This window comes from Uloborus diversus, chromosome 6, assembly GCF_026930045.1.
Source record: "Uloborus diversus isolate 005 chromosome 6, Udiv.v.3.1, whole genome shotgun sequence".
Lineage (NCBI taxonomy): Eukaryota > Metazoa > Arthropoda > Arachnida > Araneae > Uloboridae > Uloborus > Uloborus diversus.
Window position 1 is genome coordinate 2,885,197 of NC_072736.1, and position 27,684 is coordinate 2,912,880.

General features: G+C 34.7%; 1 protein-coding gene across 1 annotated transcript in view; it reads right to left on the reverse strand.

The window, feature by feature from the left end:
- Positions 1-1,078: 1,078 nt before the first annotated feature.
- Positions 1,079-27,684, reverse strand: part of LOC129223940 (lipoamide acyltransferase component of branched-chain alpha-keto acid dehydrogenase complex, mitochondrial-like) — a 49,479-nt gene continuing 22,873 nt past the window's right edge. Inside the window, exons 7-11 of the mRNA XM_054858323.1 lie at positions 19,448-19,737; positions 13,586-13,663; positions 11,577-11,768; positions 4,322-4,393; positions 1,079-1,246 (exon numbers count right to left, since the gene is read on the reverse strand). Of these exons, the coding sequence (XP_054714298.1) occupies positions 1,079-1,246; positions 4,322-4,393; positions 11,577-11,768; positions 13,586-13,663; positions 19,448-19,737 (800 nt within the window). The remainder of the gene's footprint in view (positions 1,247-4,321; positions 4,394-11,576; positions 11,769-13,585; positions 13,664-19,447; positions 19,738-27,684) is intronic.

Here is a 27,684-nt window from a genome sequence, read left to right on the forward strand (position 1 = left end):
AGGAGTTTTGAAGGAGCGTACGAACCCTGTATTATTTAAATTTAAATTATTTTATTTTATTCTGTTTACATTTTATTTCATTTATTTATTTAGTTTGTGTGTGTGTGTGTGTGTTATTGACGTAGCAGTGAACTTTTCTAATAAAATAATAATTAAAAACAAATAAATAAATTTAAAAAAAATATTTAAAGAAAATAAATAAAAATATTTTTTTAAAAATAAAAAAGGGAGAGAGGACTGAACAAATTTGGGGGGGAGGGAATGTACACCATTGAACTTGGGAGGTATGGGCACCCCTGCCTACAAAAATACATTATTGCGCTAATTCACTTTCTATTTATACAGTATGTACATCTAAGTGGCTGTCTGAATTAAGGAAAGTCAGATTTATTGGGTCTGGATTAATGAGAAGTTACTGTATATTTTTTGCTTATGCCGTCAATGCTTTCATAATTTAGTCTTCTTTTTGACCTAGAAAAGCAACAAGATATCTCTAAATTTTAAAAAAAAAATGAAAAAAAAAATTTTTTGAAACGGATTTAACAGTTTTCTATTAATAAATTCAAAAACTTTCTTTTTTCTCTTTTGGACGATCATTAAGATTAATTTGTATTTCAAACTAACTGCCCCCAACCATAAATGAAGCGCAAATAGGATTCTAGAGAAAAGATTTGGGTTGATAAAAGGTAACATAAATGTTGAAACATTATTGATTCAAATTTCACTCTCAGTAATTTTACAAAATTTTACTGTTAAAACAAAATATCTCATAGAAGACTGTAAAAATTTAGTTTTACAAAATGACTACAATTTAGGCACATATATCGAATAATTTGATTGTTCTCTTTTTGAAGGAACAAAATGAGACATGCATTGTTATGCATCAATAAGTGTATTACTGAGATTGAACGAGTCTCAAACTTCAAGTATTTTCTAGCAAACAACTCAATCAGAGGAATATGAATACCTCTTCTGAAACGGTTCAATATCTTTTATGCAAAACTTACAGATTTACAACGGGGAAAAAGGAAAAGGAGAAAACTTCACAGGGGAGTGAATCGTAGCACTGCCCGCGGTCTCACTTGAGGTGCATGAGCATGGTCACGGGGCTCTCGAGATAGGATTTCCAGAGATTAGAGAATCGACACATGGTGGCGCCGTCGATCACCCTGTGATCCGCAGACCAGCTCACCTGCATGATGTGTCTCTTCACCACTCTGTCATTCTCATCGAAGCGAGGAAGAGCCTACAACAAAACACAGTGTCACGATTAGTTCTCTGGGTGAAACATTAAATTTTCTTACATTTTAGATTAAGGTCAACTGTGCATGCAGTATGGGACAAGGGCGCCCATATAGGGGGCACGGGGGGCTCGAGCCCCCCCCCCCCCCCTTAGAAATTAGAGCTTCCTTGCTTTTAGTACTTTTTTCTTTGCAAAAATGTAAAAACATTTCTTTTCCAGCCATTAATGAATAAGTTATTAAAAATGTCAAATTTTAATGACTCTAATCTGTCCTGAAATCTGCTTCCATGAGGAAAATATCCTGCTAAACCATGGTTAAAATATCTGAGTCGCCCCGCCTTACAATTTTGCATATGGGTGCCCATGGTATGGGATAACTAATTTCAGAATCCCAAAACTTTTTTCCCTTAAGAGAAAAAGGTAAGAAAAACCTTTAAAAAAGATATTTCTTTTTTTGAATTTTTCTACATTTTAAATGCCTAAAATTATAAACATTTGTTTTACTTGTTGAAAACATAGTACTTAAAGCTTATTTTCACATTCCTTCAATGCCACATGTCATGCGTAAAATCAATTGTTGATCATCCACTATTCAGTCCTGTCTCCTGTCCTACTAGATCAGGGGTTCAAAACCTGTGGGTCGCAACTCCCAAGGTGGTCGGGAAGCATTTATTAGGGGGTCACAACATTATCCCTATCATTTCATTTCATAGTTGAAAAATTGAAATACATAGGGGAAAAGTAGCTTGATTTTAGAGTAGCATCAATCCTTGAGCACAATGGCGAATCTAGAAGAAGAGCTATGGGGCTGAACCCCCCCCCCCCCTTTCTCATGCTAGAGAACCTGATCCCCTAACGTCCTCTAAGATTATCTTAAACTTTGGTTTAAGGACTTCAATCTCTACCAATTCTGCAAAACGAGTCCCAAATCCATTCCCTCTAACATCATCCAAAATTGTTTTTGGAACTTCAATTTCAAATAACTTCTGTGGGAGATTTTTTAAACCCCGATGGTATGGTAAGTCCTAAACCCCATACCATCCTTTAACTTCATCAAGAAAAAGCCAAGAAATAGGCTTTTAGCATTTTAATTTAGAAAATTAATTCCAGGGGGGGGGGGAGTGTTGTCCCTTGACATAATTAAACAGACCCCAAAGTAGTTTTTTTGGGGGGAAAAGTAGGAAATAAGGAATCAAAAATTTAAAAAGTAGGAAAAGTAGGAAAAGAAATCACTTAAAAAGGTAGGAAAAAAGACGAAGAGATAGGACTACACACACGTCAAGAAGAAACAAATTTAGCATAAATTTTATTCCTAATGTAAAATAAACTAACAGTGTTGTTGATTTAAAATTGTCCCAAAAATAAAATAACAGTGCTTTTGAAGTATTAAAAGGATTTAATGAAAGACCGAGTCGCAAAAACAAAACGAAAGAAACAAGCTGACAATCATCAGTATGAAAAATAAACTGGTGGAAACAAAGATATTAATTACAAAAATATGAAAATAAAATCCAGATACAGAAACACTTTTCAACAATACAGTAATAAAAATGTTAAGTTTGAAAGAATAAAATGCAATATAGCGATCGCAAATAAAAAAATAAATAAATAAATAATAATAATAATAATAATAATAAAACTCCTATTTTGGTGCAATAAAACCATTTTTGTTAAAGATTTGTTTTGTCAAAAACGAAATAATTCCTTTGCGATCCATTTATCCTTTGAAAATACTAACACTTTCAGCTCCTGTTGTCATAAACTATGATACAAAAGCAAAGCAAATATTAAATTAGTTTTAGTTAAAAATAATCAGCAGCTGACATGCATTCTTGCATAAACAGGGGCAGATGTTTGAATTTGAAAAAAAAAAAGGAAAAAGACTGAAAATGCAGAACTATAAAATAAAATTTGTTTTTAAATATGGAACATAAAAGTTATAACAAAATAATTAAAAGAAATAAATAACGAAATAAGTAAACTAGTGGGTTTGTATTATGTTATGTATTTTTAGCATTCAACATAAATTTTGTTTCAGGCACGTCTTTTATGAGGATCAGTGGGGGCCAATTTCTCCCCTCCCCAGCTTTGGAAAAATAATGCTTAACCATTCAAGTTTGTGCGGTTTTTGTTGTTTTCAGATAAAATTTGCATTTAGTATACATCCTTCACTAACCACTCCCGGGGGAAAAAAATCAAAATCATGGGCCAGTTTTAATTTTAATCAAGCAATAAAAACGAATATTGTTTAATTGGTTTGATCATATTTTACCTCTTTCTTTTCCAAAACTTTTGTCACCGAAAAAAAAAAAGAACAATCCATACATGGTAAACATAACATTTTTATTGAAGACAAAGATCAGTGACTAATGTTTCTCTGTGCATAAAAGGGAAGGCATGTACAGTGGCAGATTGCTTAAAGAAATCGGCCCTGGCATAAACGGCTGTCACAGCCCCATAGCTTCTATAGATACTAATTTTTACAAAAATGATTGGGAAATAATATCACTTAAATGTGAGGAAATTAATTTTAAAAAAAAATTAAATACTTTCTTTTAAACAAAATTTAACAGATGGGATTCTTTTCTGTGTTTTAATGGTGAACAATTGATACAAGATAAGCTAAACCTTTGTTTGTAAAAAAAAAAAAAGGTGATTGTAATAATCTATTTAAGTATTTTCAAGTGCCTGGTGCTGTATTGATTATTTCCGTAATGATATCTTCTTACATTACTTCAGTTAGAATAGGGAGGTTATTAGGGAGGGCTAGGGGTGTGTAAATAAAGCACCTATAACATACTTATCTAGTTTGTAAATTACTCTAAGCAGAATTCTATGGTCGGCCGAGGATTGATTTACTGGGAAATACTAATCTACTAGGTAGTTTCTAAAGAATTCAATGAAATTTGAACATAGCTTTAAAAATGTATTAAAGACGGTGTGTGAAAGGGTGGGTTAGCATCCAAAAACAGATATCAATAATCTGTCTCAAACTGTGCTGATCCCATCTTTATTTTCTTATCACAATTTTAATTATGATCATGTGTTTCTTTTTTCTTTTTACTTTAACCAACTTACCTGTATTTTTCCTACTGCTCCAATAGCGACCTCAGGAAGAAGAATTACAGGTTTTGCATAGGTTCCACCAATCTAAATTTAAAAAGGAATTAATACATATGAATATAAAAATTTCAATTTCATAAAAAACAAAAACAAATAAAAATAATAATTTGAATTTTGACATCTTGAATTACAATTATGTTTTTCGCAATCATGTGTTTTTTTCCGTGTGTGCAGGCGTGTGTGTGTGTGGGTATGTGTGTATGTAGGTGTGTATGTAGGTGTGTGTTTGTGTCTGTGTGCAGGCATGTGCGTGGGTATGTGTGTGTATATATGTGTATTTGTGTGTGTGTGGGTATGTGTGTACTTGTGTGTGTGTGGGTATGTGTGTGTGTGTCTGTGCAGGCGTGTGTGTGTATGTGCCTGTAGGCGTGTGTTTGTGTTTAGGCATGAGTGTGTGGGTATGTGTGTGTATATATGTGCATGGGGTATGTGTATTTGTGTGTGTGTGAGTATGTGTGTATTTGTGTGTGTGTTTGTGTCTGTGTGTGAGTGTATGTATGTGTTTGAGTGTATGTGTTTGTGTGTGTATGTGTGTGTGTAGTTGTGTATGTATGACCGTGTGTGTAGCATATGAACGCAACATGGAGACGGTTTTCGCTATAGGAGCAGCATCGTGAGGCCGGTCGACGGTGATGCTGCAGAGGGAGGCGGGGGGGAAATAAAATCATAGGAACATCAAAACAGTCAAATGAGAACAATAAGCAATGTGATTGCTCAAAAAAAAAACTTTTTTATTCAAAAGATGCAATAATTGAATAAGTTTGATAGTGATTTATTTGATTAGTAATTATTAAGCTTTGAGTTAGCCCCCTTAAGCCAGGGCCAATGCAAAACTATATGCAAAATACCAACATCCTGGTATCACATCCAGAGACTGCAGAAAAGTTTCTCTGTTGACGATGGTCTAGCATTGTTGTGTAACCCAATGGCAGCAAGTGAAAGTTTACCAAGATCACACACAGCCAATGCAAAAAAAGAACTTTTAAGGAAATTTATGAGGGAAATCCTGAACCACCTCCTTATGGTTTGGGGTCAAAATGTCGCCACCGAAATGTCGCGGGACAAAATGTCGCGGCCAAAATGTCGCCGGTCCAAAATGTCGCCGGGCCGAAATGTCGCTTGTCCAAAATGTCGCCAGGCCAAAATGTCGCCGGTCCAAAATGTCGCTTGTCCAAAATGTCGCCAGGCCAAAATGTCGCCGGTCCAAAATGTCGCCGGGCCGAAATGTCGCCGGTCCAAAATGTCGCCGGGCCAAAATGTCGCCTGTCCAAAATGTCGCCGGGCCAAAATGTCGCCGGCCCAAAATGTCGCCGGGCCGAAATGTCGCCGGTCCAAAATGTCGCCGGGCCAAAATGTCGCTGGGCCAAAATGTCGCCTGTCCAAAATGTCGCCGGGCCAAAATGTCGCCTGTCCAAAATGTCGCCGGGCCAAAATGTCGCCGGGCCAAAATGTCGCCTTTCCAAAATGTCGTAGAACCAAAATTCGCTCATTCAGTTGGTAAGAAAAATGCAAATGTACAAAAATGCTGTTTAACACCAAATTTTGCAGAATAAATGATTACTGCCTTTAATGAATGCCTTCGTTAAAAATGGGACTGAACTAACTGAGTTTCTTGATGAATTCTAAAAAGATTATTCCGTTTTGATTCGCAACTCTCGGCTGTTTTTCAGCAAACAAATAGAATACAAGCGTTACGTTATCTTATTTCTTGTGACTCGCTATCTACCAACTGTAAAACGTTCTGACGGCGTTCAGTTCTGACGTTCGATAAATTTTTTAAAACTTTTCTTCAAGAATAGTGTGCGTTTGTATGTGACCGATTTTTTGGGGCCATTCTACGTCAAAACCTGTGGTAAGAATTCGAACGATACCCGCAAGTACCCATATATGATTTAGGGCTGCGTGGTTTTTTTGCGTCAATTCGTTCAAGATAGTGGAGTAACTGAACGTTTTCATCGATATGCGTGACTGTCATTGCTCAAAAAATGATGAACGGAATCAAATAAAATGTTAGGAAGCAGCAGGGGGGACAGATTTTGGGGCCAATAACACCAGAGGGTGGAGCAATCGAATGTTTTTTTTTTCCTTTCTTTTTTTTTTTTATCTGTGACTGATATATCTCAAAAAGTAATACACTAGACCCTCGTTTTCAGCAGGTTTATTTTACGCGGTTTCGATTATACGCGGTTGAAGATTTGACACCTTTATTTTATTTACACAGATGAGTTTCGGTTTTACGCTGATGCGGCAATGCAAACAGGTAACATTTTCCTCTCTTTCAAAACCCAAGCTCCTATAGATTGCAGATTACTCGTAACTAACTGCATTTTGGCGTGCTAATAATCGAACTTGGGTCCTTGGAGACATTTTATGCGATTGGTTCCAGAGCTTTTTCCATTATAGAAGTAAAGTGATTAAACTCACACAGTTCAGAACTCACTGGAAGAAGAGCTTTTAGGAGTGACAAAGGAGGTCAAAACCAACGAGGATACCGACTCCGGTGACACACAACCAAAAACGCTCACATTGAAAATTTTGAACCATTCGTAGACAATAGAAATTATCTTTTTTCTGATTTGTTAGTAAAGGAAGATTTTATCAAGGAAATGACGCAAGTGGTCATGGATGCGTTAATGCTCATCAAAGAATTAGAGGAAAAATTCTTAATGACTACCAAAAGACTATCATAGCCAGCTCTTCTGCATAAACAGAACACGAAATTAGTTTGTTTTCTTTATGCATATTCTGCATAAAAATCGATATAAGTACACATTAAACTTTTCATACAATTAGTCATCACTAGAATGAAGTATTTTTTTATCTACGGAACCTAATCCCTATTTTGAACCCATTCCCTATTTTTGATATTAGGTCTCAATTTACGCGGTTTCGATTTACGCAGCATTTCCGTGGAACATAACACCCGCGTAAAACGAGGGTCTACTGTACAAGGGTTAAGACAAAATTTGGTCTACAGGTATATCTTAAAGGGCGAGTTGCTCATTTATTTTTGGCTTCAGTCATCCCAAAAAGATGGATCACCGAATATTTTTAATTGTTTTATGTGACTGCTATATCTCAAGAAGTAATGCGAGGATTCATACAAAAATGTAGTATGCAAGTGTAATTAAACGAAAACAAGCCTTATTTTCGTTCTAAGTTGAGTTTCGTAATCGTTTACGTGAGTCAGTGTAATTAAATAAACAATGAAAAATATACTGAATTTAAATATGAGAGGTTGAGCAAGATATCAATAAAATCTAAATTAGCCGTGTATTCCTCTCATTTTTGTAGCACTTTAACTAGCGTGGGTGTTAAATAAAAACTGAGTTTGCATTCTTATACAATTTGCGTAGTAAAAATTCAATAATTAAAACAGCATTTTTTTCTGAGAGGGAAAAACTTATTTGTTTATTATTATTATTATCAGTATTCTTTTCTTTCTGAATTACCAAGCTATATTGAGCTAGAACTATTACTTTTTGAAACTCATTTTAAAAATAAGTCTAGGTCAAAATTGATCTGAATAATCTCATTGATATCAGTTATTTCACCCTACATTGTGAAATTTTTTCTTTTCTATTTAAAATTGGAAAATGTGATTCAGCTGACAAGCGCTACTTCGCAAGCATGAAAGTATCCTCTTGAAAACCTCTAATAAAATAGCTGTTCTGAAATTGTCCCCCTTGATGTTCTATCGAATATATAAATTTCATGAATGTTGAGAATTGAAAATATTTGTCATCGCGTAGAGTCGTTTTTCAAAAATCTGAGTGAAAGACACCTGTTTTAGCAATTACGGGTTTCATTGATTTCAAAAGATTTGACGGTGAAGATTTCGACGTAATTTCAGAAATTTACTCATAAGACAGAGTTTCCACGGCAATAATCTGTCATCTCTGTTAAACATTTGTTTTGCTGTCCCAAAATCCCGGTCGCAAAGGACATACAAATGTCCTCTCAGAGGAAGGTCTCGAGCAGTCTTGTTAAACTTCTTCAGTTTCATTTCCAGAAAAAGTCTCAGAACAGTTTTGATCTTACTTTAACCAACGTATATCTCACTGAAAACGTACAGTTTTTTTTTTTTTTTTTTTTTACAGTTCTTAGGGTAATGTTAAAAAATCTATGAGAAAATTAAATTTCATTAAGATACCTTTCTACTTGATTTCCACCCTGGCCCGTGATTTCGAATTTTTCTAGTGAAAGGGGAGAGGGAGGATAACGGGCATATAACCAATGCAAATTTCATAGGATTGTTATAAAAAGCACTTACACTTGTATATATAAAAAAAAAATTCAAAGTCGGGGGCCATTCCGCCTGATCCCCTAAATTACTGACTTGTCGCTAAGGTAATAATATGCTAGAGTGAAGGAGTTATTTGTTTTTACTTCATTACGCTAAAAAATACAAACCGCCTATTCTCTTGCCATATTCACATAGCGCCTCACTATTCTTTCATTCGCCTTTAGAACAGTTTAGTTTTACTTCCATACCAATTTTTTGTCTGAATCCTTGCGTCACATCTTGGTCCTTTGCTTTACATCTTGAGTATTATTATTAATCAGATTAAACGAGAAAGAGAAATCCGTTGCAGCAGCCTTTCGCATGTTTACGTTCTTAATAGTATACAGAAAAACGTATGTTTTTCTGAAAACTATTAATTTTCTGGAATTTATCTGATGCTTACGAATTAAGACAGGAGAAAACGTTTGGAATTTTTGAAGGAACTTACTTTGAAAGGCAACTAATATTCTTTCGCAACTTTTATGCTGAAAAGCATCGACGTACATTTAAATTTTTCGTACCAATTGAACTAGCGAATTTTGGGCCGGCGACATTTTGGACCGGCGACATTTTGGACCGGCGACATTTTGAACTGGCGACATTTTGGACTGGCGACATTTTGGGCCGGCGACATTTTGGACTGGCGACATTTTGGACTGGCGACATTTTGGACTGGCGACATTTTGAACTGGCGATATTTTGGACTGGCGACATTTTGGGCCGGCGACATTTTGGACTGGCGACATTTTGGACTGGCGACATTTTGGACTGGCGACATTTTGGACTGGCGACATTTTAGGCCGGCGACATTTTGGGACGGCGACATTTTGGACCGGCGACATTTTGGACCGGCGACATTTGGGACGGCGACATTTTGAACCGGCGACATTTTGGACCGGCGACATTTTGGACTGGCGACATTTTGGACCGGCGACATTTTGGACCGACGACATTTTGGGACGGCGACATTTTGGACCGGCGACATTTTGGGACGGCGACATTTTGGGACGGCGACATTTTGGCCGCGACATTTTGGCCCGCGACATTTTGGCCGCGACATTTTGGGCGTATACCCTCCTTATAGTCCAGATCCATCCCCATATGATCCCACATCTTTGGGGAACTCAAGAAGGCACTTTGGGGACAACGATTTCATTTGGACGATGAAGTAAAGGAGTGCATGCGTTATTGGTGCTAGGAGCAGCCAAAGGACTTGTATGAGCATGGAATTATGCAACTATTTTCGTGGTGGGGTATAAGTGTTCAAACAATTTTGGTTAGTATTTTTGAAGAATGTCGGTTTTAAATCTGTTTTATAGCCTTTGTGTCGTTATTTATTGACTGATCCTCAGATGGTATGTTGCCATATACGAGGGTAGACCAAATATAAATCGGAATTTGATTCTAAGGCTGTTGTTAGTAATAAATCTGGGGTGGTACTTTGCCAATATGTTAGTGAGGATATCTGAAGAAAGGTTTTTGCATTTGTACACACTTTGGAGATCTGGGCTACTTCAGTATGCCAAGAATAAGCAAGAAGTGCATACCTCTGTCGCGCAACGCATCATTATTAAATTTCTCACAAAAGAAGACACCAAACCCTCTGAAATTTGGAGCCTGTTTCATGCACTGTTTGTAAAAGAAACATTTTTCACACTCGAGCATATGAGTAGGATAAAAAAAAAAACATTGCCGCTGTAAAAAACAAATCTGATGAAAGGAGACTGCAGACAAGAATCACTGTAGACAACATTGTTGCTATTCATGACATTATTGACAAAGGACAACTAATGCAGGCGACTAATGTCATCATTTGGATGAAGCAGAAGCTGCATATCTCAGCAGACGAGGACGCCAAGCGATAAGTAATGTCATTTTTCTCTAAGAAAATGCAAGGCGACATACTGCCGCTTTAAAGCAAGAAACATTTTAGAACTTTCATCGGACGCAGCTGAAACCCCTCAGTACAGTTCATATTTATTGCCTTGTGACTGCCATTTGTTTGGAACACTCAAAAAAGACCTAGGAGGACAAAGAAATTGATGATGATGCAATTATAGAGGAGTTTGTGCATAATTGCCTCTTCACTTGTTCCTCTTCTTTCTATCACGACGGCATCAAAAACTTGGCAATTTTATATGAAAAATGTGTATTAGAGGAAGGACACTATGTAGAAAAAGGATAGCTGGTGTAAAAAATTTTTGGTTGATACAAACAATTTTTTAAAAGAAATTCCTGTTTATATTTGACTAGTGGTACACGCACGGCTTTGCCCGTAGTAGAAAATGAAAAGGTTATTTGGTTCGCATGCATATTTACAAATAATGGATGATGAATTTCTTGCCAATTTGCTATGTTCATTTTCTCGCCCTTGTTATGGTAATTTGCTCATCCACCTTATGGTAATTTTCTCGCCTATGTTATGGTAATTTGCTCATCCATGTTACAGTAATTTACTTGTCTATGTTATGGTAATTTGCTCATCCAAGTTAGAATAACTTCTTCGGTAAAATGTTCTTAAAAATGGAATAGAAAAAGAACAAATCGAATTTTCAAAAAATTGCTTTGAGGTGCTCACCCCTATGCTACAAACTAATTTTGAGCCAAATTTCATGAAAATCGGCCGAACGGTGTAGACGCTATGCACGTATAACAGACATCCAGAGATCCAGAGACACAGACTTTCAGCTTTATTATTAGTAAAGATTAACCCTCGTAGCAACAGAATGCATTTAAAAGTAAGATGGGTGTACTGCTTCTTATGTTCTTAATAAATTGGGGAATAAAAATATGAATCCAAAAGCAAGGTAAAAGTGGTTAATCATATACACAGTATTCACGCTTGAGCTGATAGGAGAGAGGTTTCCTGTTTATAACCTTAAAAAACCAGATCAGTCCCCTGAAACAAAAAAAAAAATCACTTACAGCTCCAATGTTGGATATGGAAAACGTCCCTCCTGTGACGTCGTTCTGCCGTATAGAGCCCTTGATGGCCGCCAGGTGCAGCCTGTTCAGTTCAGAAGCCACCTGTAGGATGCTGAGATTCTGGACATTCTTTATGTTTGGCACAATCAGGCCTTGTTCTGTATCCATGGCAATGCCTATGTTGTGAGATGCCTGGATGTGGAAATAATGGATCATGAGCTTCAGACAAAAATGATCAAAAAAAGTTACATTATACCTTTTTATGTAAACATACTAGCCGCCAAGGAAGCAACTAGTATCTATTTTGAAAAAAATTAGCAAGACAGATTGAGAAATTTTAAGATGGATCTAATATTTTGATTGTTAAAAAGAAGGAATCGATTTCTATTTAAGTCTTAATTTTATTTTGAGGCTTACTTTGCATGAATATAATTTGAGTTAAAAGTCAATCATAATTATTTTTAGGCTTTTCTTTCCTGTCGCCACATGACAGCTTTTATTGATTAATCTGTCATTTTAGAGAATTTATTTCCACTTTATTCATTTACTTTCTTAAACATGTATTCTTTCTTAAACATAATAATACATATTTAAATGTGTCAACTACATACTTGACACTAAAAAGTAAAGACAAGAGCAGAATCTTCAAGCAAACAAGAGCTGCCAACAAACTAAAAATGGTTTGAACTAAAATATTTTTGTGAAAATCTTGCTTTTTAGCGTAGTTTTATTAGGTGCTATAGTATATTTTCTATAATATATGAATGATCCTTTTTTTTTATGAAAAAAAGGGCAATAATTGTGAAATGTAATATTAGAATATACATTAACAAATCGGTGACCTGACATTTACAAAATTCTAAAACCTGTAAATTGCATGCAGGGCTGGATTTAAGGGAGGGCAGGCGGGGCTACTGTCCCGGGGCCTCCACAACAAAAGGGCCCCCACATTAAAATTTTCACAAAATATCCTTTCACGGGTCAGCAAATTTTACGTTTTTTCTACCCTATAAATTATAATAATATGAAAAAAAAATAGCAGTAACTTCAGGATGTATTAACTATTAAAGTGCTGATTGAAAATATCGGATATATACATATATATCAAAATATTCGGATATATATCAAAGTATTGCATAGTTTCGAAAATATGATGATCTATTCGAACCCTATGATTAGGGGCCTCCACTCCTTTGTTGCCACGGGGCCTCCACATTTCCAAATCCAGCCCTGATTGCATGGACTCGAACTGCCCAGATTTTAGAGAACTGACAGCAACACAGTACAGTACTATTTTGGTACTAAATTATAAAAATCAAGAAAAATTTAGGAAAAAGTGGAAGGTTTATTCTATGAGTGCACTTCTGATTAATTCTCCTCCTTTTAAATCAATAAATGCAGCAATCTTTAGACTTGAAAAATATTAGCTAAAAGCTTTGAGCTGCGAAGTGTACATTTCTAAAATGAAAATATTTAAAACAACTGACAAATCATTACCATTGAGAACTGATAAATAAGTTCATGGGAAAAATTAACAGAATAATATCAGTCATTCAGTAAATTACCGCCCATTAGCCAGGACTGCAGTTTCGAAACTGCAGTCCTCGGCTGGAAATGACTGAGCTGGCGGTGTATTTCACGTATTTCTGCTTTAGCCCTGGCTAATGGGCGGTAATTTACTGAATATACCTTGCCTCGTGTTCAATCTTCGAGTTGAACCGAACCATTGCTTCGGTCACTCGTTTGGTCTGCTAATTCTATATTAGCTACCAGTTTGTTTCACACTCTTGGCTTCCTCAAGAGGTTTTCCATCTCCAGCTCAGTCACTTTCCTATGCCGGGCTGATGAGTGCTAATAAGCACGAAACTGCAGTCCTCGGCTGGAAATGACTGAGCTGGCGGTGTTTTTCAAGTAAATATCAGTCATGTCAAATCATACAGTAAAAGTTGCATTATCTCTCAAAAGTTTCCTCGTAAATATAATGCTATTCCTAACTTCTGAATTCTCACCTTATAAACGATGTTTTCACACTTTTGGTCAACTGAGGAGTTAAGAATTGGATACTCCAGTAAGGACAAAGATAAAGCCTAGAATAAAAATGAATTTATTTTTAGCATAATGTATCTTTGAAGAGCATTAAAAACCAACCATCTCAAAATACTAATCAAGGAAATGATATTTGAACATTTTTTTTTAAATGTAGTGCATGCATTCCTATGTACACATACGGGTCATTCTTCAAAAAGTGTAGCTTTTCTGTCACACCCCTTTTACAGTAAAAACAGAAGAATTAATTTAACAATGATTTCTAATTTCATCAAAAATATACCTATTTAACGCTGCCGATGATTTTTTTATAATACAGTAGAACCTCTGCTAAGGGACACCTCCGAATAAGGGACACCTCCATTTAAGGGACATTTTTTCTGGTCCCAGTCCCTTTGAATAGGGACTTCCATATATTTACCTCTAATTAAGGGACACTCTGTTTAAGGGACAGTCACAAAGCAAAAAAATGGAAAAAATAATGTATAAACGCAAAAGAAAAAGTGAATTTACTAGAATTCAAGTTTCACTTTTTCTCTAAAAAATTGACATAAACACATGTGAAGGAAACAAGTAATGTGTTGTAAAAAAACTTGCTGAAATTAACATGCATGGTTTGTCCTCTCAACAATTTATTCAAGTAGGTTCAGGGTCGACGGAGAGTGCTCAACAACTAATAAGCTTTGTATATAAAACTAAAAACTTGAACATTAATTGTAATTCACATAGTATTACATTGTAAATTACATAACATAAAGCATGTAATGAATGACTTCAAAATTATTTCTGTATGCTACAAATCTTTGCCATTACAAAATTTTTGATAAAATTTTTCTTTATAAAATAATATAAACTTAGGCATTTGTATAATAATGAATTTTATTTAACATAATGAGACGTTTTCAGTATTTAATCTTAAGCGTTAATAGTTAATGCTTATTGTGATATTATACTACCTAGTACACAGCATGCACCAATTCATCCACCTCCGAATAAGGGACACCTCTATTTAAGGGACAAAATGTCTGGTCCCCTTAGTGTCCCTTATTGAGAGGTTCTACTGTAATTTTTATTTTAGTATATTTTTGGATCACAACATGTGAATTCTAACCTCCCTGGCATGTCACACACCTTGTGTGACTGTTTATGTTGCTTAATAACTTGTTTAATTAAAAGTATACACTTATTTTGTAGTAAGTTATTTTGTAGTAAGTTACCGCCCTAAGCCAGGGCGAAGGCAGAAATACTTAAAATACACCACCCGCTCAGTTATTCCATCCGAGGACTGCAGTTTCGTGCTTTTTAGCACTCATCAGCCCGGAATAGGAATCACATGAGCTGGTGGCGAAAATCAGAGGAGATGGTGAGCTGGTGATTTTTGCCACCAGCTCATGTGATTCCTATTCCGGGCTGATGAGTGCTAAAAAGAATGAAACTGCAGTCCTCGGATGGAATAACTGAGCTGGTGGTGTATTTTAAGTATACACTTCTTTATTTATTATTCCTTTCACAAGTGTCTCAAATACTAATTGTTTTAGTAAATTTAATTTTTTTAAATTGTGTTTTAGTTCATTTTAGAAGCACAAGGAGTCATGTCACACAATAAATTCTCACCTCCGTTACCGAAACACAAAATGCCATTTCTCATTAACACAGGGCACTAAATACATCAAATTTTATTTTCCTTGATACAAAGGAGCCCCCTTGTTTATTTTCAGCCACAGTTGAAGTTGTGAGATTTTTGTCGAAACACAAGAAGATAGTTTTTGCTTAAAAAACTTAGTGTAGTTATTCTGACTTCTGATCTCCCTGAACTTGAATTTTAGGGGTGTAAATTAATGTGAAAAAGGAAAAGAACATGTTTTCTTATGCTTAACATGTGCACATTGTAGCAGCGAAGAAAAAAAAAAATTTCCATTAAAAATGTATCTATTAGGCCTACATTAATGGAAAGATACTCATCTCTGTGATAGACCTTATCAATGTCATTATTTCTGAGGTGAAAATAAATGATGGAGGGGAAATACATCAATAATAGGCATTCTACCAAAATTATAAATTGCCAGTATATCCTCAAATTTACTAAATACTATTTTTTAACATGCATTCGAAACTACTAATAAGACGTACTTTAATTAAGTAAACTTAATATTATATTCCCACTAATCATTAAAATAGCTGTTTGCTTGCACAATTAACAAAACTACTACTTTAATTAAGTAAACTTAATATTATATTCCCACTAATCATTAAAATAGCTGTTTGCTTGCACAATTAACAAAACTACTACTTTGACATTAAATTGACTACGATTTTTAAATATTAAAAGTTTTTTCTTCTTTTTATTTCCGTAAACAAGACATTTTTTTTAATTTTTTTTATTTATGAGTAAAATAATTGGAACTTAGCTAGCCCATTGTTTATGTTTACTTCTAGTAGGTAACACTTTCATGTAAGAATGAAAAAAAAAAGTTTTCAAAATTGAAAAATATTTGCGTTCAAAAGTTACGTTTTCTGGAGAATGACCCATACAGGTCATATGTACTGGTGAGAGGAAAAAATAATCGAATGAATATTTATGCAAAATGAAGGACAGTTTTATAAAATTAGGGATGTATCTAAAAAATATTTTCTTGTGCAGTATATTTAAATGCTTTTGCGTTGTAATGTATTATCTCCTTTGGGTGACGACAAGAAGGATCAGACTTCAAAGAGAAAAGTTTGCTAAAAGAGGTAAGATGTTTTTGCAATTATTTTATTCAAAGTCTTTTATCATGACTTTTAATTAAAAAAATATCTACTTTATGTTATAAATACTATTATAATTATACTAATTTTTTGCTAAAAAATAAGCTCACAAAAGTGAAAATTTTTGTCAAAAAAAGGTAGAAAATAATCTGTGCTAGTATTTATTTGCATTTATTTTACTTGAAAAGGTCATTAATCTGTATAGATTTGATTACAGATTGGTTCAGAAATTAAAAATCATCTTCAAAAATCCCTCAAATCCAAAAGATAAATGTCTGACAAAAACTTTAAAGGGAGGCAACCACATCTTTCTATTAAGATTATTTTTAATGTTAGTTTACATTGCAATTTGAAATTGTTTATAGGGAGACATTTTTTGTACAGAAACAATTGCAGAGAGATTCGATTGTATTTACAAAATTCCATCTAATTTGTTCTCTCACTGGCACATAGCTTCTATATGTGTATTCTGCTGTGGGCAGGCAAACAGCAGTAACTGCGATTTTTTTTTTTTTTTTTTTTTTGGTCATCTGTTGTACATAGCTTTTTTGTACAAGCTTGCTCAATTGGTTTCTGATGAAAGAAAAGACAAAAAAAAAAACGTTTAATTCCAACATTCCCTATCATTAGCATTGATTCCAAAACGCATTTCAAATATCTCAAAAGCTTATTTCTACAGATACTGCCATTTACTTGCCCACAGAAATATTGTGTAGCCTATCAATTTAGAAAGATTCTGAAGAAAATTGCATACCTTAGCTCTAGAACATTCCACTGATATCTCCCTTTTTCTAGAACTATTAAGGTTTTGTCACTGATTCTGTTACCAAGAGTCAAATTCCTCAGAAGTAAACTCTGTTTTTAAAAATTAACAAACAAATGCACTCCACAAAAAAAAAAAAAAAAAAATCAGTCAGCTCAGTGTCTATGAAGGAAAAACAACCAGTCTTCCCTACAATACAGCCCTGAGCATAAAGTGGCTGATACCAATATTTCACGAATAGCTATAAAAAGTAGCTATTAGAATCAGTATATATTTTTATTAACTTTTTTTGAGCAAATTTTAGAGCAACTACAGGACATGACTTTTTACTGGACACCTTCACCGTATCGGTGTAGCACACACAAACAATAATAACTGTCCTTTGTATTCCTCGGACGAAACTATGAACTTGACGATTTACTCTGAACTAACCAGTGTTTTAACGAATTTTACTCCTAACAACTTTACCAAGGCTAAATTTTACTGGGCTGCTAGAAAGCTTATGGCGGATAATGCCACAGCCTAGTTGACGTAGGATTATTTCTCCAAAAAAAATATTATGTTGTCTTTTAATGCATAATTCTAAATTTTCAATAAAAAAAAAATAAAACAACTTTAAACAAATTTGAATGGGTAGCCTGATAATGATAATAACAGAGTGCCACCAAACTACTAAGGAATGTGTGAAGACAACACACAAATTTGTTCATCTGATTTACAATTTTGCAAATCTGCATCTACAGGTAAAACTTAACTTACATTTCAAATTTAACATATTAATGCATAAATTCAATTGCAGAAATAAAAGGTTTTAATACTCTACAACAAAGCTGAAACATTTTGACAATAATTTCAATACAAACAAAATAATCTAATACAACGAGGGTTGAACCCTATTAATACAAATAATCAAAAATTCACCAATTAGTTCATATTAGCCATTATTCATACTAATCGATAACCAGAGAAATTGTGAAAAAAATATAAAATACCTTCTATATTTAAAAAGAACTACTAATAAACATAATCTGAATATACTAGAGTCTAATTACAAGTATAAGCAAAAAGATTAATCTAATTCTAAAAATTTCATAAAGGATAATAACCAACAATGGAGAGACAGGTGATAATTCACTAAGACAGATCAAAGTGCTGCATCTACCATTTTTCCAAATTAGGGCAAAAACTTGAAAGTACGGCCCTTACCCATATTTTTCAAGTTTTTGTTTTAAACCGAGTTTCAACAAAAACACACACACACACACAGAAATAGGGTAAATGTTGACTATAGGGTGAATTAACTATTTCCAAAGTCAAAATTATAAAATAAAAAAAATGACAGAGGAATTAGTAGCATTAAAAATAATATTTATGATCATTAATCGGCTCTGCCAATTCATCGGCGCAGTCCCTACTTTCTACATGCATCTAGCAAACAACCCATCAGGTAAAAACACAAAAGGCTATGCTACATGCTTTATTAATATATTTTATATAAAATTCACAATAAATATGGCATTACTTTCCATGAAGCAGAATATTTAATCCAGTACAATAATGAATGGTTATATTGGTGTTTTAAAATGATGTATTATATACTGTTCAAATAAATATGCATTTAAAGATTTCAAATGTCCTTGACTCTGTTTATGAGTTCAGTTAACCCCTTCAGTCGGAATTATGAAATATTGGACCAAAAATGTTGATATTTGGTACACAGTGTACTATGGTAAAGGGTATCTTATAGACAAAAACTTTGAAGTTGTAGGAGAAAAATTAAAAGAGTTATAGCACGTCCAATATTCCAGACTTATATTTTTGAAATCAATATTTCATATACAAAAACGATAAAATACCAAATAAACTTCATTATAAAATATTCTACAAACAATTATCAAACACAATATAAGCGTTTGAAACGATTAATTAAAGATCATATATTTTTTAAAAAATCAGGGAAAAAAACCTCGCTTTTCAGATGAAAATCCATGGTTGGAAAAATGAGTCATTCTCTATCTCTCAATAGTTATATGTCAGTGTTGTCAATCCCAAAACGAAAAATTATTTCGCAGATTATAATAAGTAGAATGTAAAGAGTCAACTACGAAAAAAATCAACTAATTAAATCAATTATTAAATGATTAGCAGCTGTTTAAAGTGTATGTCTGGTATACCGGACAACCAGGTCTGAAGTGGTTAACTATCCATAAAACAATAATAAAATCTACAACATACAATTTAAAAAAAAACTGTCACCAAGATTGGTACTGTAAGCACCATCTACAGTAATAAAACTCCCAGGAAAATATCTTACTTTTATGAAAAAAGGCATGTATGAAAACTTAACACCTTTTCCCTCTGCTATCTGTTTCAACCGTGCACGCATGAGTACCAAATCGGTCACATCGATTTCGTCACAGTAACTGAAATACGGAACACTGAGGGAGTTGGTCATTGTTTTGACCATGGCCTTTTTGTACCCTTTGATCACTTCTGATCTGTCCTTCAGAGAGGGTGTTGGTGCTTCCTGCATCAGCCTCTGAGGCACTTCTTTCGGGGGAGGTTTCGGGACTTTAATTTCCTCCATTTCTTGACGGGCAGGCTCTGTGTGTAAAAGTGAAAAAGTGTATATTGCATTGAAATCATGCAGCGTAGAGAGATTGCGGTGTGACAAAGCAAAGTTTGAAGATCTCAGAAAAGTATTTGAGATAAAATATTAATTAAGCCCACTCGAATCGCTTCCCATCACAAAATACATTATGTCCAACAAGAACATTTCAATCTGCAACTTACTCAGCAAATTAAGTTTAAATAGAACTTGCACAACAATTATATATGAAAGGTCCAAAAGAGAAAACAGCCTAAGTCCAATCATCTCTTTATAGTAAATAAAAGGTTTCAAAGACATTCTGGAAGGAAGTCTGTGGCGGGCCAGCATCCACGAGAAACCATTGCACCTACAGCTTTGAAATTTCGTACAAAATTACTTTGAGCCCCGGGGTGTGCATCTGGGGTTTTGTATCTTAAAATTCAAATTAGTTTTTTAGTAATTATTTTTTTAAGCTCAAATTTTGCATAAATTGCCTATTATTGCCAGTTAAACGGGTGAAAAATTATTTGCACGTATTAGTCTATATATATATATAAAATTGGACTTTGGTAAATTTGTTCCCTAAGATCTCAGAAACTACCCGGCAGATTTGGCTGAAACTTTCACCGTTTGTTCTTTTTGGTACTGGGGAGGTTTGTAGACCAGTTCGGTAAAAATCCGATTGATAGTTCCTTTTTTATTCTAATTTGTCCAAATTTTCGCATAAATGCCCCAATATGACGGTGACAAAATACGTGCACATATTAAAATTATGTGTCCATCGAAAGCGCTTATTTTTCTGCTGAAGATGGCATCTGTTAGAAAGTTCTAAGTTGTATGAAAAACGAGTTATGAGCTTTTTTTGTTCCATGTTCGAAGGCTTTCCTCAATCCAATTCATTATTTAGTGTATCATCTCAACTCCCAGTTCATAGTTAGAATTGTTGAATGTTTTTGTGTTTCGTTTGACTGTTTGAGGCTTTTCTCAAGTCAAATCTTAAAGTAACGTTTTTTCCCCAAGATTGGCTAATAATAACTAGATTTGGTTGATTATTTTCCATTTAAACGGAACTTTAGTGTAATTAATGGTTTTTTTTTATTATTATTTGTGCTGATTGGACTTTTTAATCATTATCCAATCTAACAGCAGAAACCTCGCCAAAATTTATGTAGAAAGATTTCAGTAGCGGATGCATTTGGCAGTTTTTTCAACTGTCGCGGTTTTTGAAGTCAAAGACTACGTAATAATGTTTGTCAGCTTTCACCATGTAAAAAGATATCGTCAATCAAAGAATCTTTAAAAACTTTTTTTGATAGGTAAAATAATCCAGCAACTAAATTAGGCAAATCCATAAACAGCACAAAAACTTCCATTAATGTGACTTTGTGAACAAATTCAAACCATCTCCAAATTTTACTACTTATTTTGGAAACATTTCGGATGAAATTGTTTAGCGCCATTTTATGGTGACCAAAAGTATCTTAGCATATGGATAAGAGATCTTAGCAATATCTCTTTAACAAAAATTAGTAACATAACGTTTTACAAAGTAAGGAGGGGGAGCATTATCCAAGGTATCCCAAAACGATTCCCGCAAATTTGGTAACATTTTAAATCGCACCAAGAACCCACAATAATTGAAATTTTCCAAAATAACTAAAGCAAGTTTAAGGGGATCACGGGCGCGCGGCTACATTTTTTTTTAAACAGTTCGTTCTTCAATAGACATACAGAGAAGGTAAGACTCCATGTAAAAAAAATATATTAACTGATAAATCTTTTTAAACATGTGAAGTTTAATTTCATATTTCGGAAATTTTTCAAATTTGTATACGCTTAAATTTCGTGTTTTCGTTTCTAAATGATTAGAGATTTTATTTTGCTCTTTTTCCTTCTGCTACTTTAGTTTTATGAGTAAGGAAGAAGCTAGACTTTAAATCACTTAAAAAAGGTGTGTTTTAAGTTCTTTCACTTAAAACAGAAAACAAATGCAAGCAACGATTGTTTCTCATAAATATTGCTAACCCAGGCAACGCCAGGTATTTTTGCTAGTATTATATATCGTTGGAAAGGGTAGAATTTTCCGTGTTCTACGCAATTTGTTTCAATGCTCTAACTTAAATACGGCAGGAATTATTTACGTTTTCACCTTGAACTTTTTTAGGCTTAGGCAAAATTTAGGCATTACTTTCTTCATTAAATCAATCAGTAAAAAGCAAAGGAATGGTCCCACAGTTTTCTTTTTAAAACCACTGGAAAAAGCAGCTTTTTTTACTTCAGATCTAACTCGAACTTTGGTCAAAAAACTAGGCTTCTATCTCCAAACGAAAAAAAGTTACAAGACGTTAAAAATCAAGTTCGAATAATCTGATCTCCATTAAAATTATTGATGTTTTATTTGGCGTTGCCATAGTTACGTCTTTTCGATTCGCTTTTTTCTTCTTTCTCATTCACAAACTTTAAGAGTTTCGATTTTAACAGAAAATCTTAGGCTCAACTCAATTCAAGCCCTGAACTAAAGAGCAGAATATATTACTTGAGACCAGGAATATGAAAGCGACTTTTCAAAGGTACAAAACTGCAGTTTTGCAATGCTCAGGAGCCCCTTAGCCCTTACGGCACTGCAAGTTGGTATAAGTTATTTTGAAACCCGGGGAAGGGGTGTTTTTTGTTCCAAAGGGAGCTCATAATGCGTTTTTAATCTGTTTCTTTCTAATTGACGATTTAAATCTTCGTGAATCAAATAAGATTGAAAAGCAAACTTCAGGGCTTGATGAGCGTTAGCGAGCAGGCGGCAGAGCCCCCTAGTTGAATTTTAAAAAATGTAATTTTATTTAATTAAAAAATTGTGTTTAAATGCAGACTTTAAATTTATTAAAATTAACATTTGTGGTATAAAATAAATGAACAAAACATAAAACAAAGATTTCATCAAAGTGTGACCTTTTGCCCTTTTTCCAGTGGAACCATTATATGTAGATATATAAATGGAATATTTCAGCAGCAACAAATGAATCATTAAACTTTCAAAAGTAACACAATGTATGACTTTGCTTGCTTTGAAAGGTTTAGCACATTAATTTTTATAAACAGTCAATGAAAACAAATGGTTCTTTTTTCCAAATTTTTCAAGAGTATAACTACTACTCTAGCGTAAGGACAGTAACTGCAAATTTTTCATTTTTCATTTTTTTGCATTTTTGTCATCTATTGTACGTTAGTTTTACTACTGAACAAGATTCCTTATTTGATTTCCACTGAAAAAAAGAGCACAAAAAAACGTCTAATTCCTACATTGCCCTATTTTTAGTACGGAATCCAAAACGCGTTTCCTGAAATATCTTGAAAATTCATTTCTGCAGATACAGTCGAACCTCCTTATATCAAACTTCCACATATCAAAATTTTCCATACATCAAAATCCCAGCAAATTTCTATGTTCATTATACAGAAAAATTGTTTCTATATATCGAAAAAATCTCTATACATCGAAAAAAAATTTGAGACATTCGTAGATTTTTTTTCCATTTAGCTTCAGTAAAAATAATTCAAGTTAAGTAGAATGATTTTTTACTTTTCTCTCTATCACACTGTTAAAACGAAAATGCTCTAATTGTTGCAATTAAGTTGAATTGCTGAAGAATATGAAGATGTATGTTGGCGTAAAAATGTAATTTCTGTTAATTTTTTAATCATTAACTTTCATTTAATCCTATGCTCGTATAAATTATAAATTGGGTTCCATACACGAAAATTAGCTTTTATTTTAATGTTTTAGGATACTTTTATGATAAAATAAGATCGTTTCCATACATCGCACTTTTTTCCGGCAATTCCGTTAACCTGCCCACGGCAGGACTAATCTTCAAAAGCAACAAGATCAAGGACTTTAGGGAACAGTGAGCAAGGCCGTAGCCAGCGGGGGGGGGGGGGGTCCGGGGGTCAGAACCTCCCCAAAATTTTTTAAATTTTAAATGCTTTAAAAAAATTAAAAAAAAGTCGGATGGTCAGTGAGTGTGACCCCCCCCCCCCTCCCAGCTTCCTGAAATTTCTGGAGGTGTGAAATGTTTGATGCTATAAAAAAAAATAATAATAAATCATTGGAATCAACTTGATTACTGTCCACTAAACCAGTCGAAAATCTTTCCTTCACTCTTCGCGCACAAACGACCACTAACTCACCCGTTGTCCGAAAATTTTTCTGGATTCTTTTCCCTTCAAAAAGTAGAAAGAAGAAAAATCCACATTCCAAACCGGTCAGTCGACCTTCATGCTTTGTTTACCGATGGACAACAGGTGTGAGGAAGGGATGATAATAGCAAAGTCCCCCAGGTCTTCTCTGTCCCAAGATAAGCACGTCTGGTGCAGAGGCGGATTTAGAGTCTATTCAAGGGGGTGGCGGTTGAAAACTGTTAAAGCCATCCTCCCAAATCCGTCACACAGTAGGGTAGGGAGTATATTGCTCCCCCCCCCCCTCTTCACCTCGGCATTTGAAAAATTAATGTTTTTTTTATGTAAGTGAGCGTGGATTTTGTTGTTTTTCGATAAAATTTAAAATGCCCCCACCCCCGAAGAAATTCGAAATGACGGGTTTGCCCCCCCCCCCCCAGTCTGAATCTACTAGTTTTGCCCCACACTACTCACATTACCTTTTAAATCATAGCAACGCCTTATTGTACATGTATAGTTTGGTCCTGGAAGATGATGATGGAAAAGTGGACTTACATATACAAATATAAAAATTATTAAACTTTAAACAGGGAGGGTGCGAGCTCGGCGAACGTGAAAAAATGGGTAATGCCGCACATCCTGGACTACAAAACTGCCTAAAACAAGTTTATAGCAAAACTATGGAATTTATTTCATTAAAATACTATCGATTGCTAGTAATATCAATGTAACTGGTTTCAACGAATGACGGTCATGGAGGGGGCGATTGCCCCCACTGCCCCCCTAGTAAATCCGCCACTGGTTTGGTGTGAATTTAAGGAGCATGTATGAGGAATGTCTGTTGTTCACTTCTGTGACTAGTATATTTAGTTTTTTATAGATTAAATTTTCATAAAAAGAATAAAGCTTTGAAGTTTCTTATTTTTTTTTCTTCCGTTTTTTGAACATGAAGTCTTCATAATTATTTCAACAGTTATTTAAAAATGAAGCAGGGGAAGAGAGTGACTCAACCCCTTCTTCCCAAAAGCCTCTAGTACAGTGTTGTCCATTACCTTTCCTTCCTATCACAAGTCCAAAATACTCTCAATCATAGACGGCTGGTGAACCAAAAAAATGGGGAGTCAAAAGAAGTGCAAACTGTGAATTTAATAGCTGTGTTTTTTTTTTGTACAATTTGGTCATATTATTGGATTTAAGAATTACTGATTAAACGACCTCTAAAAATGGAGTACAGCTTCAAAAAAACAGGTCGGATGACCACCATAGAAATCTCTATTCCAATTAAAAGTTCCATACTTGTGCATGTGTAATGCCATGAGAAAAAAAAGAACTTCTGAAATTTTTAAGTTTTTTTTTTCGGAAAATAAATTAGCCTACCCAGCAAAATATCGTTTTTTCAACGGACCATTAATTTATCACTCAAAAAAAAAAAAAAAAACGGGGCAAGCCCCCCCCCCCCCCACCATTTTTAAAAGTGAATACTAACAGCACCCTCCTCTTCTCCCGTACGAGCAGCCTATGATCCCATTGTGTCAAAAGACATAGTAACCTTTTGTACAACTCTGTCTTTTCACAGATTAATTTCGTTCACTTTGAACCCCCCCCCCCCCCGAAAAAAATTCCTGGCTACGGCCTTGACAGTGAGGCCTGACGATAGGCCATGTCTGCCTAGTCGGAAACTAGGAGCCTGAGTCTTGAGGGGGCCCGTGACACTGATGCAAAAAAGAAAGGAAAAAAGAAAGAATAAAAAACATTAACGCCCCCCTCCCCCTCTAATGTGAAATGATCATTTTTCTTTGTATAAATGCGTACGCACCTTCTCAAAAAAAAAAATAAGAAGAAGAATTTTGACATCTTGAATTCAAATTATGTTTTTCGCAATCACGAGGGTGTGTGTGTAGGCGTGTGTGTTTGTGTGTGGGGGGTATGTGTATGTATGTGTAGGCATATATGTTTGTGCGCAGGCGTGAGTGTGTGGGTAGTTGTGTGTGTAGGTGTTTGTGTATGTGTTTGTGTTTGTGTGTGTGTGTGTAGGTGTATGTATGTGTTTATGTATATATGTAGGTGTATATGTGTGTATGTGTATGTGTTTGTGTGTAGGTGTGTGTGTTTTTAGGTGTTTGTGTGTAGGTGTGTGTGTTTTTAGGTGTCTGTGTGTGTGTAGTTGTGTATGTATGCGCGTGAGTGTAGGATATTGATGCAACCTGGAGACGGCTTTTGCTATAGGAGCAGCATCGTGAGGAGCCGTCGACGGTGATGCTGCAGAGGGTGGCGGTGGGAAAATAAAATCATAGGACACCAAAACAGTCAAATGAAAGCAATAAGCAATCGTGATTGCTCAAAAATCGAAAGGACGAAAAAGGGGGGGAAAGAGAAAAAAACCCTCTGAATAAGAGAAAACGTCAGGAATAAAATTTTCTTTTTGCCCGAGTATTCGCAAATAACAAAATGTTCTGTTCTCACTAATAATAGAGAGGGTAAAAGTGTGTGGTGAAATAAACGTTGATCGTTCCGTGCATGCAACCTTTTGTATATATATATGTATAATAAGTTTGCCCCCCCACACCCTCGCAAAAAAAAAAAAAAAAAAACGAACATGAAACTCATGAGAGCGTGTTGAATTGAGATTTGCAAATAGTATATAACTGACGTCAAGGGCATGTTTTCACTATTGGGGGCCCGTCTCAATGTATTTTGGCCAATCTCCCTGTCTATCACTCTGAAATAAAACTTCAATATTTTTAAAAATGTACTTTTTATAACTTTGATCCTTTATAAAAGAAAGCAAGATTGAAGATTCTTTAAAGGATTGTCTTCAGACATTAGACATAGAATTGTAAAAAGGCATTTTATTTTAAAACTAAGTTGGTTAATAAGCACGAAACTGCAGTCCTCGGCTGGAAATGACTGAGCTGGCGGTGTATTTCATGTATTTCTGCTTTAGCCCTGGCTAATAGGCGGTAATTTACTGAATATAAGTTGGTTTAGTTTCTCATCTTACATAATAAACAAAGATTAGTTAGTGATAAAATACTACCTGTTAATCAAACACTCTTATTTTTAGATTGATTGTCAAATAGCGTTCCTAATGTACATTGCAACGGGTCTTGGAGTTTTAGCACAAGAAACTTGAACTTTGATGAAGTTATAAATCATTTCGCAAATCAAAATACAAGGAAGGTTGCTTTGAAATAAGTTCAATATTGTGTGCATAGTTTCAATGTATGGAAATTTGGTTTTAATGTGTGAATTTCTGCGTCTTTTTTTTTTTTTTTTTGAATCAATTAGGAAACAGTATATTCCTGAATTAAAATTTTGATATTTAGAAAAATTCACTCTTGTCTCCTCACTTAAATTACAGCTAACTGTTTTCCAACAAGTAGTTTTAATTTTTCCCTTTGTTTTTTTCTTCTTTTTTTTTCTTTCTTCTTTTTTCTGAGGGGGGAGGGGGAACGGGAGCCTGCAGTACAGGGCATATTTTAATGGGGTTTTTTGGGGCAATTGCCCACACAATCAAATAAAATTGCCTACCTACATTTTCCTAAATTTTTCCATCGGTTATGTGTTTCTATGTATTTTTTATTTTTCTGTAAACAAAATGGAAGCGTGATCCCTAACCGTTCCCACAAGCAAAAGGTTTTTAAATAAATAAAACTATTAAACAACGATGTCTCGCACTCCAAAACTCATAGATGGCGTCACGTAATACGTAAACAGCCTTTTGTGGAACATAAACTGTACATTTACAATCCCCCCCCCCCTTCCGAGGAAGTTGGAGTTGCCCACACAGT